The 15025-nt window shown below is 32.4% G+C and overlaps 1 protein-coding gene across 1 annotated transcript in view; it reads right to left on the bottom strand.

Annotated features, from left to right (window-relative positions):
• CFAP47 (cilia and flagella associated protein 47) overlaps positions 1–15025 on the bottom strand; it is a gene marked incomplete at both ends in the record, with an annotated part of 367798 nt that overhangs the window by 27145 nt on the left and 325628 nt on the right. Inside the window, one exon of the mRNA XM_080718845.1 lies at positions 6759–6930. Coding sequence (XP_080574971.1) covers positions 6759–6930 — 172 coding nt within the window. The remainder of the gene's footprint in view (positions 1–6758; positions 6931–15025) is intronic.

The raw sequence follows: 15025 nt of genomic DNA, 5'->3' as shown, positions 1-15025 counted from the left end.
ATTTAAGGGTTGGGGTCCCCAAAAGGGGCCAGAGTTCCATTTTTGGGCTCTCCAGCATACAGGTCAGCAAGCTGCTTTTCCTTTCTCTTCTCTATTTCTTACTGCTCTATTACCTAATTTTGTAATAAAGATTTGTTAACACTGCATTGAGCTACCTGTTAGTTTTAATTTTTCTATTCAACCAAACTTAGTTGAATAAGAAAAAGTACCCCCACCATTTCAAACCATAATAATATCAAGGCCAACCACTAAGCCAAGCAAGGGACGGAGGCATGGGGAGGGAATGGGGTGGGAATTGGGTTGGGGTTAAATCAGTGATGTGTACATATATGTATATACAAGTTTTTACCCCAATAGGATGTATGGATATGATGTACCAATAAAAAATAAGAAAAACAGTCAAAAGACTAATGTAGAGGCCCAGGTGAAAATCTTAATGACAACAAAAGCAAAATATCAAGTGACATTAAGAGGAAATACAATTAAAATCACTCCAGATTTACTACACCAAGTTTTGAAAGCCAGTAGAGCATGGAACAACATATTCTGGACTCTGAAAGAAAACAACTTGAATCCAAAATTTTCCTACCCAGAAAAACTATCTCTCAAATTCAATGAGGAAATAAATTTTTTCACAACAAACAGAAGCTGAAACAATTTATTTCAAACCAGTACTAGATAAAATACTCAAAGAAATTAACTGTGGAAAAAAAAAAAAGTAAAACACACCAGAACCAGAAAAAAAAATTTTTTTTTCTATCAAGAAAACAATAAAGCAAAGAAGAACAAACACTACATCAAACAGAAATTAAATCTGAAAATGTTAGTAATTAAAATCTGTGGCAGTACTGAGAAATGGTTTCAAGATGTATTTAAAATTGCTCTGGTATTAATGTACCAATATTGGGACATGGCTCCAAAATGTATTTGAAAATAACATTAGTATAAGAAATCCAGAGATTGGGTGCAGACAGAAACTCAGAGAGGGAAGGGACCCTGCATAGTTCCTGGCAACAAGTGTGATTAGCAAGAAAATAGAGGGAGCTCAGGGTCTTTTACATTTTAAAGACAAGCTAAAATTTCCCAAGGTTATAGGAGGATGCCATAAGTCTTCAAGAGATCCCAGAGTTAATCAATTAACACTTTTGGGGGTGGAACAAAAGGCTTGGGGTTAGTATCTGAGACAGGGCAGGTCTACAAGAAGGAATACCCACATCAAAAGACCTGCCTCAAGAAGGGGTAGATCTAGTCAGGTAGAAGATTATTGGTATAAAACAGTTCTGTATCCAAAAAACTTCAGTGACTTATTTTCAATTCACTCCACTATGACATAGTTCTTTAGATTAAAGTTCTGTTTCTATCTTTCCATCTTTGTAATAATAAAATCTCTTAAGCTTACAGCAAAATAGAGTTCTGGCTATTGTTTTCTACACATAGCTAAGAATAAGAACCTGCTGCTACATCTCACTGTTGAAGTTTTGGCACCTTTGTAATGTTGTACCATTGTAACAGTTTTTGGCACCATAACAGTTTTCACCATAACAAAACTATATCTCAGTTATCACACTGAAAATAAATGGCCTCAACAACCCTAAAAAAAGACATAAGTTGGCAAAATGGATTAAAAACAAGAATCCTTCTTATATAAGCTGCCCAAAATACATCTTACAAGTAAAGATAGTCACAAACAAAAATGTGAAGGGCTGAAGTAAGAAAATTCATGCCAATGGAACTGAAAGACAAGCAGGAATAGCAACTATATCAAAAAAGTTAGACTTCAAGCCCAAGCATATCAGAAGAGGTAGGCAGGTCATTTTTTACTGGTAAAAGAAATAATTCAGCAAGAGGAAATAATGATAGTCAACATTTAGGATCCAAAATCAGGTGCAGCCATGTTCATAAAAAAATCATTTGTGACATTAAGTCACATGTAGATCCTTATACAATAATACTGTGAAACTTCAACACTCCTTTCATACCACTAGACTGATCTTAGAGACAAAAGTCAGTAAGGTGTCTCAGATCTAGAAAATACCATAAACCAAATAGACCTATTAGACACATACAGAAGTTTCTACCCCAATACAGCAGAGTTCACATTTTTCTCAGCTGCTCATAAAACATTCTCCAGAACAGACCACATCCTGGGCTACAAAGTGTGCATTAGCAAATTTAAAAAATGTGGCATACTCCCCTGTGTCTTTTCAGACCAAAATGGAATGAAACTAGAAATCAACTATAAGAAGACTAAAAGTAGCAACATCAACTGTAATTTGAACACCACAGTGCTAAAAAAAAATGAATGGGTATTTGAAAAAGTAAGGGGTGAAATGAAGAAATTCATAGATAAAGAAAATAGAAACACAACATATCAAAACCTCTGGGACTGATCACTCACATAAGAACAGAAAATCACCAATAAATAACCTAATGACATATGTCAAAGCACATGAAACCCAGAAAAAGTCTAACCCCAAATCCAGTAAAAAATAAAAAAAATGTTAAAATCAGAGCAGAAATCAATGAAGTAGAGAATAAAAAATACAGAAAATCAGCATAACCAAAAGCTGACTTCTTAAAAAAACTAAACAAGATAAAAGAAACCTTTAGCCAACCCAACAAAAAGAAAGAGAGAATCAATCCAAATTAATATAAATATATTATATATAATATAATAAGAGCTATAAAAGAAAATTTTACCATGAGAGTGTTGATATCCAGAGAATTTTCAAAAACTACTATGAAAAACTATACTCCAATAAAAATGGAAAATTTAAAAGAAATTGACAATTTTCTAGACACAACCAACATTCCTAAATTGAACCTAGATGATATAGAAAAATTAAACTGACAAATAACAATCAAAGAGATTGAGGCAGCAATAAAGAGCCTACCACCAAATGAAATCCTAGGACCAAATGGATTTTGATGTAAATTTTACAAAATCTTTATAGAAAGGTTTTGTATACTCCTCAATCCATTATGTGAAATAGAAAGAAATGGGACTGTTCCAAATACATTCTACAAAGTCAATATCACATTAATACCAAAACTGAATAATAACAGCTCAAGAAAACTAGAGCCTTATATCACTGATGAACTTAGACACAAAACTGCTAAATAGAATGCAAGCAACACACATTGAAAACCACATCATCAAGAAAATTATATAACATGACCAAGTCAGAGATGCAAGGCTGGGGTAAAATGCCAAACATAATACATGTAATTCATCACATAAACAGAATCAAAGACCAAAATCACATGATAATTCAATAGATGCTGAAAAAGCATTTGACAAATCCATCATCATATTAAATGGGAAAAACTGTAATAATTTCCCTAAAAACAGGAAAAGACAAAGATGACCATTACCACCATTTCTTTTCAATGTAGTACTTGAAATTCTATCCAGAGTAGGGCAAGAAAAAAAATACAAAAGTAAAAGAACTAAAACTATCCTTATTTGTAGATGGCATGATACTATGCTTAGTATACCCAACAAACTCAACCAGAAAGCTTATAGAACTGATCAACAAATTCAGCAGAGTATGAATACAAAATCTATCTTAAAAATCAGAAATTTTTCTGTAAGTCAACTATAAATTCACTGAAGAAGAAATTCAGAAAATACTTGATTTTTCATAATACCCCACAAAAAAATAAAATATTTAGGAATAAATCTAGCAAAGAACGTAAAAGAACTCTACTTATAAAACACTGAAAAAAGAAACAAATATATATTAGGAGATGGAAAGATCTATATTCTTGGCTAGCAGAATAAATATAAACAAAATGTCCATTCTTCCAAATGTGATCTACAGATTTAATGCAATATCAATTAAATTACCAAGATCATTCCTCACAAACATAGAAAAATATCCCTTAAATTCATTTGGAACAACAAAGAACCAGAATAGCCAGAGTTGTTCTCAGCAACAAGAACCATGCAGGAAGCAACACAATACCTGACTTCAAACTATAATACAGCCATTGTAATAAAAACAGCATGGTATTGACATAGAAAATACACATAAACCAATAGAGCAGAACCTACCATATGATCGAGTAATACTATTTCTGGGTATCTACCAAAAGAATAGAAACCAAAATACCAAACTAATGGATGTATATCTAAGTTCATAACCTGATAATTCACAATTGCCAAATTATAGAAATCAGTCAAGATATGCATCAATAGATGAATGGATTACAAAACTATGGAAAATATACACAATGGAATTTTACTCAACCATAATGAAGAAAAAAATTACCCAGGAAAATAAAATTGGAGAGCATTTCGCTAAGAGAGATTAATGAGACACAAAAAGTAAAAACTCAAATGCTCTCTCTAATATGTGGAAGCTAGGGAGGAAAAGGGTCATAGGAGAAACTCTAGATGAAGGAGAAATTAAGATGAGCAAATAATGGGACCTGAGGTGGATGGGAGGGAAAAAAGGTAAACTCCCTAATGTACATCATTAAAATTTATGAACATATCAAAGTCAATCACTAAGCCAAACATGAGAAGGAGGGAGGAGGGAGAAAATGGAGTGGGAGTGGGGGAAAGACTAAATGAATGATGAGTTTATGTATACCTCTACCATCTTGAACTCTATGAATATGTATAATTATAATGCACCAATAAAATTTTTAAAAAGTACTAAACATTCATATAAAACTATGATTATTAAAACTATAAAGCCAGGCATGGTGGCAAATGCTTGCAATCCTAGCATTTGGGAGGCTAAGACAGGAGTATTGCGGTTCATTGACAGTTCAGCTAGTGAGGCACTTTGCTAATCAGTGAGACCCTGTTTCAAAATAAAGAATAAAAAATAGGGCTGGAGGTGTAGCTCAGAGGTAGAACGCCCCTGGGTTCCATTCCCTGTACCACACACACAAAAAAATAAATATAAAAGATAACAATATTGAGCTGGGCATGGTGGCTTATACTTGTAATCCCCGCGTTTGGGAGGCTGAGACAGGAAGATCACACAGGTTTGAAGCCAGCCTCTGCTACTTAGTGAGGCTCTCAGCAACTTAGTGAGACCCTGTTCCCAAATAAAATATAAAATAGGTCTGGGACTAAATCCAGGAGGTAGAAAGCCCCTGGGTTCTACCCCCAGTACTACCAAAAAAAAAAAAAAATGACAATATCAACATTTGTTATATATCTTTTTTTGTGGTATTCAGGAATAAACCCAGGAGAATTATATCTGTGATCAACACCAGCAGACCTCTTTTATTTTTTACCTTGAAACAGAATCTCCTAAAATTTTAGACGGCCTCACTATGTTGCTGAGGGTGGCTATGAACATGTAATTCTTGTATTTCATCTTCCTGAATACTGGCATTACAGGTGTGCTCCATCACATCTTGCTCTACATATTTTGTTATAGTTTGATTTTATCATTGATTTCTGAAGATGACCCTGATATTTTTAGTTATTGTAATACTTATTCATAGCCACTTTGGATACACAAATAGTCATAGCACATACACAGTTGCAAACTACAGAAATGATTAACAGCATGAGTTATATTTTCAGTTGTTTTTTTCCTTGTCAGGCTTTATGGTATACTTTGTCAAAATGTGGTTCTCATCAGTAACTCTGCTTTCAGACATAAATAAGATCCCATTTCAGATTTTATATATCATATATTATTTACAGCTTCCAAGTATAAATTGCCAAAGCAGTAAGTAAGACACTAGATGAAGCTTCCTAGAGGAGAGACAGTCAAATCCCACTCATATCTTACTAACTGCTATGTAATGTGATGGTGTTGAGTGGTTTTAAAGGGCAATAAAAACGGTTGCAATGTGAAATATAGCTTAGGCATTTTTATAATTTGAAATAATTCTGATCTGGAAATATAAAAATATCATGTAGCTAATGTACATCACATAGTCCATTTTCTAAAAAAATTACAAAATTAATTATTCCCTTTTGCTAATATAATACACTAATGACATGAGTTACATCATAGTTTTTGAAGGATATCTCACATTTCCAATGATTTGAATTGTTCTTCTCATAAGAATGTATTTCATAATTTAATAGATGGAAATAATATAGTCTAAGTATTTCTCTAAGTAGTATTAAAATTAATACAATAAAATATCAAAGATAGAAATTAAAATTGGCATTATTTAATTTATATTTCTCTAAGTGGTATAAAAAGGAATACAATAAAATATTCAAAGATAGAAATTAAAATTTCTAAAGATAGAAATTAAAATTAAAAGATATTCAAAGATAGCGTGGTGGCACACACTTGTAATCCCAGCATTTGGGAGGCTGAGACCGGAGGTTCGTGGTTCCTGGACAGCCTCAGCTACTTAGTGAGGCCATCTGCTACTCAGTGAGACCCGGTTTCAAAATAAAGAATAAAAAATAGGGCAGGGGGTGTAGCTCAGAGGTCAAATGCCCCTGGGTTCCATACCCAGACCCGCAAAAAAAAAAAAAAAAAAAATTAGCATTATTTAATTGATACTTCTCTAAGTATCAAAGAAGTAATAACATAAAATAAAGATAGAAATTAAAATTAATATTACTTATTTTATATTTCTCTAAGTAGCAAAGAAATACAATAAAATATTCAAAGACAGAAATTAAAATTAGCATTATTTAATTTAAAAGAGCAATATTGCCTCTATCACCTTGTATTCCTTTAAGATATATGGCTTCAGTGCACCAATATAAAAGAGATGGAAACAAATATTGCTTAAAGGAAAAGGAAAGAAAAAAGGTTTACCTCAATGGTTTTTTTGGTGTAAATATCAGGTTGAAGACCAATGATATCATTTCATGATCAACATTACAACTTTTTCTGATCAAATATAGAGACAAACAGGGTTCCAAGATATTCTTCATGACTTCAGATTCATATTCTATTTCATACTCAAATTCACGCATTGTAGAAAATGCTAGAAAAATCAAGGTTAAAATACATTTCTATTTAAGTATGCATAGACTGAACATCAATTTGTATGTCAATGCTAATAATATACAATTATTTAGAGGAAGAGAGATTATGTTATATAGCTTTGTTTTCATAATGTCTTGTATAATGCCATATAACTATCTTTTTCTTAAAATAAGTATCTAAATAAGTGAATATAAAATGTAAACAGAAGATAATTCTCATAATCATTAAATATTTATTCAGATTTATGTAATAAGGAAATATAAATTAATAATAAACATTTCCTACAAATTGAAAAAAATATGATATGAGCTCTATATAATAAATATGTATTAAAAGCCTGTAGAAGCATAATGTGATGACACATGCTTCTAATCCCAGTATTTGGGAGGCTGCGACAGGAGAATTGCAGATTCACAGTCAGCCTCAGCCACTTAGTGAGGATTTTCCCAACTTAGTGAGACCCTGTTTCAAAATAAAGAATAAAAAATAGGGCTGAGGGTGTAGCTTAGGGGTAGAATGCCCCTGATTTCAATCCCTAGTACTGTAAAATAAATAAATAAATAAATAAATAAATAAATGCCTGTAGACTTGAAATATATAAAGAAAGAGGCTTAAATTTGATTTGATTAAATTTTAACAAATATGAAACAGTATGTGAAATTTATAGAGCAATGTTTTTAATTTCTGGTATATTTCAATAAAAAAGAATGTTCTTTATCTTTTAGTCTTGAAATATTATAGATAATAGGGTTAACAATATTTCTTTTAACCAGAAAGTTACCAAAAATTGAATAGTAGAGTTTTGTCTATTGTACATGAAAAGCATCTTAAATCTAGGAATATTATGGAAAAAATAATCAAAAACATGTACTATATTTACATTTCCTTTACATGTTTAAGGACTCAAACTAAAAATTGAAGTTTATTGAACAAAAACCTAGAGAAAAGGTCCAAGCATCATGATTTGATCTAATTCACAAGTGATCTAATTTCTAAAGTCTATCTTTAGTATATAAATATAGAATTAATACTTTGATTATATTGTTTTAATTTAGAACTGATAACTATCTTTCTAAGCAATCTTAACAGAAAACAGACCACATTTTTGAAGCTGAGTGTTAAAAAATAGCTTGCCTATGACAGACATATATTACATTTAATGATTACTTCCCAAACATTATCAATGTAAAATGTAATATGATGTAAAGCTCACAAGTTGTCTTATTTTTGTTTTCCACATATAAAAATAAATCATGTAGTGTTAGACCTATACCCTCCTGTAGTAACTTCAGATTCTCTAGTCTAATTTTCAGGTCTTTGATCTACCTTGAATTGACTTTTGTTCAGGGTGAAAGGTAGAAATTTAGTTTGATTTTCTATAAGTTAATAACCAGGTTTCCCAACATCATTTGTTGAAAAGGCTCTTTTCTCCAACATATGTGTTTGGCATTTTTGTCAAAAATCAATTGGCTATAAGTGTGTTGCTTTGTTTCTTTTTCTCTATTCTGTTCCATTGATTTATGTGTCTATTTTTCTGCCAATACCATACTGTTTTTATTTCCATTGTTCTGCAATATAATTTGAAGTCAGGAATGGTGATGTATCCTGCTATTGAGAATTGCGCTGGGTATTCTGTGTCTTTTTCCCTCCATATTAAGATTAGTTTCTCCATATGATTTTTTTCTAGTTCTGTAAAGAATGACATTGACATTTTGATAGGTATTGCATTGATTCTCTAGATCATTTCAGTAGAATGGCCATTTTGATATTTATTCTGCATATCAAAGAGCAAGGGAGATCTTTCCACCTTCTAAAATCAATTTCTTTCTTTAATATTTTATAATTTCATTGTAGAGGACTTTAACCTCTTTGCTTTGGTTTATTCCTAGTTATGTTATTGTTTTTGAGGTTGTTGTGAATAGAATTATTTTTTTATTTCTTTTTCAGTGGATTTATGGTTGACATATAGAAAAGCAACTTATCTTTTTAGATTAATTTTGTATTTCATTACTTTGATGAATTTGTTAATCAGTTCCCATTTAGCAGAAACTTCCTCAATAAGACCCCCATAGCTTAAGAAATTAAAATAATGATAAAAAGAATAGCATTAACCTAAAATGTTTCTTCTCATCAGAGGAAACAAGAGTCTAAAAGGAAAGCCTACAGAATGGAAAAATATCTTTGACAGCTATTATCTTTTTTGAAGATTTAAAGGAGTTTATTAGAAAGATAGAAAAACAGAAATTAGAAATACAGCCCCATGCCAAGATGGCATGAGGGGATGACTCGAATGAGTACACAAAGGACTTACACATGGACCGGACTTTTTATACCCATGACCTCCATCTTGTTTGCATGACTCTGACATGTAGTGAACGACCCTGTAAGGTACCTCCCCTGGCAAGATGTGGTGAGGTGTCTCCTTTCATGAAGGGCAAGGTCAAACCCTGCCCCCTCCTTCCTAGATCATCATGTAGATCTGTCTTTAGAAAGAGGAAGCCCTAGCTCTCCTCTATTGACTTGTTAATTACTTTGAGCTAGGTTGATTTACATTGGAATAGCTGCCTGTTTTTAGGCCAAAACCAAGTCCTATCTTTATCCATGTCTGCCTCCATTTTGACACAACTAATTTGAAATATACCAATTATTTTCTTTTGAAATATATTAATAATCAGAGCTTTCCCAAGTCTTCCTAGGTCATTCCCAATACTGGCACATTCCCCCCCTTTGTCTAGTAACTTCCTGACATTCTGATAAAGAATATCTAGAATACAAAAATAGTTTAAAAGGCTTAATAAAAAAAAACTAATTAAGTAATTGGGCAATCAAACTAAGTAGACTATAAAAAAGAAATACAAATAGTAACAAAAATATATTTAAAATTGTTCAACAGTAGCCAGGCATGGTGGCACACACTTGTAATCTTATTACTTGGAAGGCTGAGCAGGAGGATTGCAGGTTCATGGTCAGGCTCAGTAACTTGTTAGGCCCTCTGCAACTTAGTGAAACCCTGTTTCAAAATAAATACTTAAATAGGGCTAAGAGTACAGCTCAGAGGTAGAATGCCCCTGGGTTTCATCCATCTCCAGTAACACACACACACACACACACACACACACACACACACACACACACACACTTCAACATCCTTAGCAATCAGGGAGATGAAAATCAAAACAACACTGAAGCCAAACGTGGTGGTGCATGCTTGTAATCCTAGCATTGGGGAGGCTGAAACAGGAGGATAGGGGTTTGTGGACAGCCTCAACTACTTACTGAGGCCCTTTGCAACTCAGTGAGACCCTATTTCAAAAAATGAATAAAAAATAGGGATAGAAGTATAGCTTGAAGTTAGAATGCCTCTGGGTTCCATTCCCATTACTGCAAAGGCAAAACAAAACAAAACAAAACAAAACAACACCGAGATTTCATCTAACCCCAATCACAATGACAAACATCAAGAAGTCAAACAATAAATGCTGGCAAAAATATGGGAAAATAAGAACTCTTCCATACTGTTGGTGGTATTGCAATTTAGAGCAGCCACCATGATGATCAGTGTGGAGATTCCTCAGAAAATTTGGAATTGATCCACCATATGTTCAATCTATGCCTCTCTTTGGAACCTTTCCAAAGGAACTAAAAACAGAGTATTATATAGTAATGCTTGCATGCCCATGTTATTACAGCACAATTCACAATAGCCAAATGATTGACTCAGTCTAGGTGTCCATCAACAGATAAATGGATTATAAAATGATGGTATATACACACAATGGAATTCTACTCAGCAAAAAAAAATAACAAAAATATGCCGTTTGCAAGAAAATAGATGGAGCTGAAGAACATTATATTAAGTGAGATAAGACAGTCAAAAAAAGTGAAAGGCATATGTTTTTTTCCTCATATACAGAATCTAGGGAGTAACTGGGATATCAGAGGAACTTTAGAAAATGAAGAAATTCAAATGGGGTCAGAGAGGTGATCTAGTGGAAGAGTGAGGGGGAGAGAGGAATGATCAATAAAGGAATCACTTCCATTTATATTATGTAAATATGTGAGAATCCAAATGCCAATCTCAATACCCTGTAGAGGGAGGGGTGAAACAAAGAGGAATTTAGGGGAAAGCCCATCAAGTGATGTGTACATATAGGTCACTGTCACTATGAATTATATTATGATGTGAAGTTGTAATGCAGAAATAAAAGCATACAAATAAAAATTCTCTGACCTAAATTAATGTTTTTTTATCCTACTGACAAAACTAAATTTTATATTCCAATTAATAACCTTTCTTTGATGGAGCAAAATTAATGAGTTTACATATACTGTGTTCTTTGTGTTCTGAAAATATAATATAGAAATGTTCTATAGTAACACATAATCTATACAGAGAAAATAATAACATTTGAACAAGTTATAGAGTTTTGTGAAAAATATTTTCATTTCATACAAATAAATAAATAAGAATACCAGACTTAATCATGCTAGGAAATTGTCCAATTCCTTAGGTACTCCTCCAGCTAAACATATTTTAAAGCCTATCCTGCACTACTTGAGGTCTGCATATATTTCTCCTTAATTATTGAAAGTTTTAGAGATGGAAGTTTCAGAATAAAGTTAGGAAATTATAATTTAATTTTATCTCTGAAATAAAAATCTTCAAATCGCTTGTATAGATCTGTTAAGAGCCCATTCATAAGAAGGTCATTTGGTATAGGACATACTCATTCACGCTTATTGTCGAGGGGGGAAAAGGTTATGTAAGTAGGAAACATTGAAAGATACAGTTCTTATCCTCATGGGGCTTATGATCAGAAGGAAAGAACTGACAATCGCCAATATTAAAACTAATTTTAAATATTTCTGTGGTAACTGTTAAGATGAAAAGTTAAAGTCTGTGACAGCATAGTTTTGGGAACCTAATTGCTAAGGACTCCCATGGAGGAGACAAATACACTAAAACAGAAGGATGAGTGAATGTAAGGTGGATGTAAAGAGGGACAAAACTACTCACTGAAGAAGCCTGTGTCAGCTGTTCATGGTATAAAACAGGCACGTATATGGAAGAATCAATAAGGATGAAATAGTCACTAATTAATGACTTTTTGAAATGAAAACATAATTCAATTGCATTCAGTGAGTTTCCTCAGAACATAAAAGAATCAACTTTAAACAAAACTGCAAAGTATGGTTCCTATATGTTGGAAAGATTCTAAAATTATATTTTAATCACTAAATCATTTTTATTGTTCTTAGAATCGCAAATTTTTCTCACACCTTGCATGGGCCAGCTCTTGCCTACTTTGATGGACTCATTTTTGGCAAGCTCCTCCCACTCCCTCTGGCCCACTCATATAACTTATTCTACAAACGGGCCTAGATGGTTTACAATTATTGAAGAAACATCATTGAAATCTTGGTTTGGAAGTATTCGATTCATGACCTATGTATATGAATGCAATGGCCTTCAGGGCCCAGATCACTGTGGCACTCATATATTTAGATTCTTGTCAGAGGATAAAAAACAAACAGCAGAGATAGAGATAGAAGGGGCAGCCAGTGATATAATAAATTAATATAGTTAGTAACAAAAAGCCAAGAACAAAACTCCTTCAATTTGGTCAACAAGTAAGTCCTGCTGACAGAGTAACTCAGAACACAAATCTTATTATGGCATTAGGCATAATGAATAAACTTTATAATAATCTTATTAGAATTTGTTAGACAGAAGCCTGGATAGAATGAGTTGACCAGAGATAATGAAGTAAAGAGGAGCAGAGCAAAGGTTCAGGGTTGGAGGCCATAAACAAGATTTGTTTATGATTACAGACCAAACCTGGCATTGTGGTTTACATCTAGCATAAAAATGAAACACAGAAAGATAACTGGCTTGGATGAAATGAGATCAAGGTAACAAAAAATAAACAAATCAGACAAGAAAAATAAAAAAGGTTAATCACAGAACAATCTTAAGTTACAGAACACCTGAAGAGTAAAATGGGTAGTCACAAAACTGCTCCCAGATAAAAAGTACCCTAGGGAAAGTTACTGAGCTAACCCCAGAGAAGAACTAATAATTCATAGGCCAAAAATAAAGTAGGAAGAAATATATATAGAATAATTTATAATCATATGGAAGTGACATGGCAAAATATAGTATAAAACTCCAAGTATAATATCCCAGTACAGTAGCATCAGTTGATTTAAATAATGTAGGTGTATAAATCAAATATATTTAATTAAGTTGTTTAATCTCTTTACAATAGAATCTGTGTCTTATTAATTTGGACATCTTTGAGACTGAACATATTTGGTAGCAAAGAGGCTTGTCGGAATGTTGTTGGATGATACAAACTTAAAAGTGATATGTCTTCATTAATCCAAAGTTAGGGAGAGCATAGAGGTCATTGTGTTTTTATTTAATATGGCTAGATGGTTTTGTTGGACAGAAGGAAATAATTTTTTAAAAAGGGACAAAAGATGAGAAAGAAATTTAGGGATTATTTTCTCCTACTTATCTGGTTCCCATAGAGAATTCTATTCATTTATAAGAAGATTGAAGAGAGTGACCTTTTTTTTTTTTTTTTTTTTTTTAATTTTATTTTATTGGTGCACTGTATTCATACATCATAGTGGGATACAAACTTTTGTAGACATACATGCACACATCGCCCAGTCAGCCCCCACCCGATCCCCACCCCATTCTCTCCCCATCCCTCCTTCCCATGCTTGGCTTAGTGGTTGACATCTAGTATTGTAGCAATTTATCCAAAATTAAAAATGATAATCTCACATAACAGTTTCATTTGTCTGATACCAAGTGTTTGATGATTTAAAGATAGCATTTCAATATTTCTTTTTGCTTTCTTTCTTACTAGAGAATATTTTTTCTGTTTTTTTAGGTGAAACTATCATATATTTATATATTTATTTTTCAGAAAAAAATCTATCCTAATATGGAATATGAATTCTAGATACCCAAAACGATCTTGAAAAAGAACAAAGCTAGCAGATATATATTTTCTGATTTCAAACCATATAAAGCTACAATAATTGAAACAGTGTAGTACTGTTCTAAAGGCAGATATATAGACCATTGGAGTTAAATACAAGCCTAGAGCTAAATTCTTCCCTATATTGTCAAGTTATTTTTGACAAGGTTTCCACGAACATTTGGTGGTGGAAATAATAATCTTTTAACTAAATATTGTTGAAAAATAATAATTACATGGGAAAGAATAAAATTGGACCTTTACCTAATCCCATATACAAGTATTAACTCAAAATAGATAAAAGACCTAAATATAAATCTTAAGACTATAAACTTTTAGGAGAAAATCTGGGTCATAAAACCTCACAACATTGAAATTGGCCGTGATTTCTTGGATATGATTTCAATGGCACAGGCAACAGAAGAATATACAAACTCCCTAAAAAATAAAAGAAAATATTGTATATCCAAAGACAATGTAAACAGAGTTAAAAGTTACTAATAGAATTGGATAAAATATTTCCAAATGCTATATCTGAAGGTATATTAATATTCCAACTAGAAATCCTAAAAATTAACAACAATAAAGGCAAACAATACAACTTAGAGATAGGTAAAGGACTAACATAAATAATGAATCTCCACAGATAACCAATCTTAGTTGTCTGTTGGATGGAAAATCTTGTTTCTCTGGTTCTGGTGAGTGTTACCTATTTCTTCTTTGTAGTTAATCTCTTTGAGTATTTTCTCTAGCGCTGGTTTTGAAGACCTTTAGAATAGAATTTAGAATAGAATTTCTCTAGAGAGATTTTGGATACCTCTGGTCTGTGTCTCTATCCCTTCTTCCATTCCTTTTATCCTTAAATTAGGATATTTCATATTTTCCCATAGTTGTTGGATGTATAGGTTCTATTGTTGTAATGTCTTCTGTATACTGTTGGCTGTACTTTCAATTTTGAATGAACTGTCTTCCAACAGTGATATTCTGTTTTCCATTTCATCTAATATTCCAGGGTTTATTTTTATTGCTGTCTTTAGTTCATTTATTGGCTCTTTCATTTCAATCCAGACCTCTTTCTGGTTCTTTCTTAACATCTCA

Source organism: Muscardinus avellanarius (assembly GCF_963383645.1).
Source record: "Muscardinus avellanarius genome assembly, chromosome: X".
Classification (NCBI taxonomy): Eukaryota; Metazoa; Chordata; class Mammalia; order Rodentia; family Gliridae; genus Muscardinus; species Muscardinus avellanarius.
The sequence above is the reverse complement of the archived record's forward strand: the minus strand, read 5'-3'. Positions and strand labels throughout refer to the sequence as shown.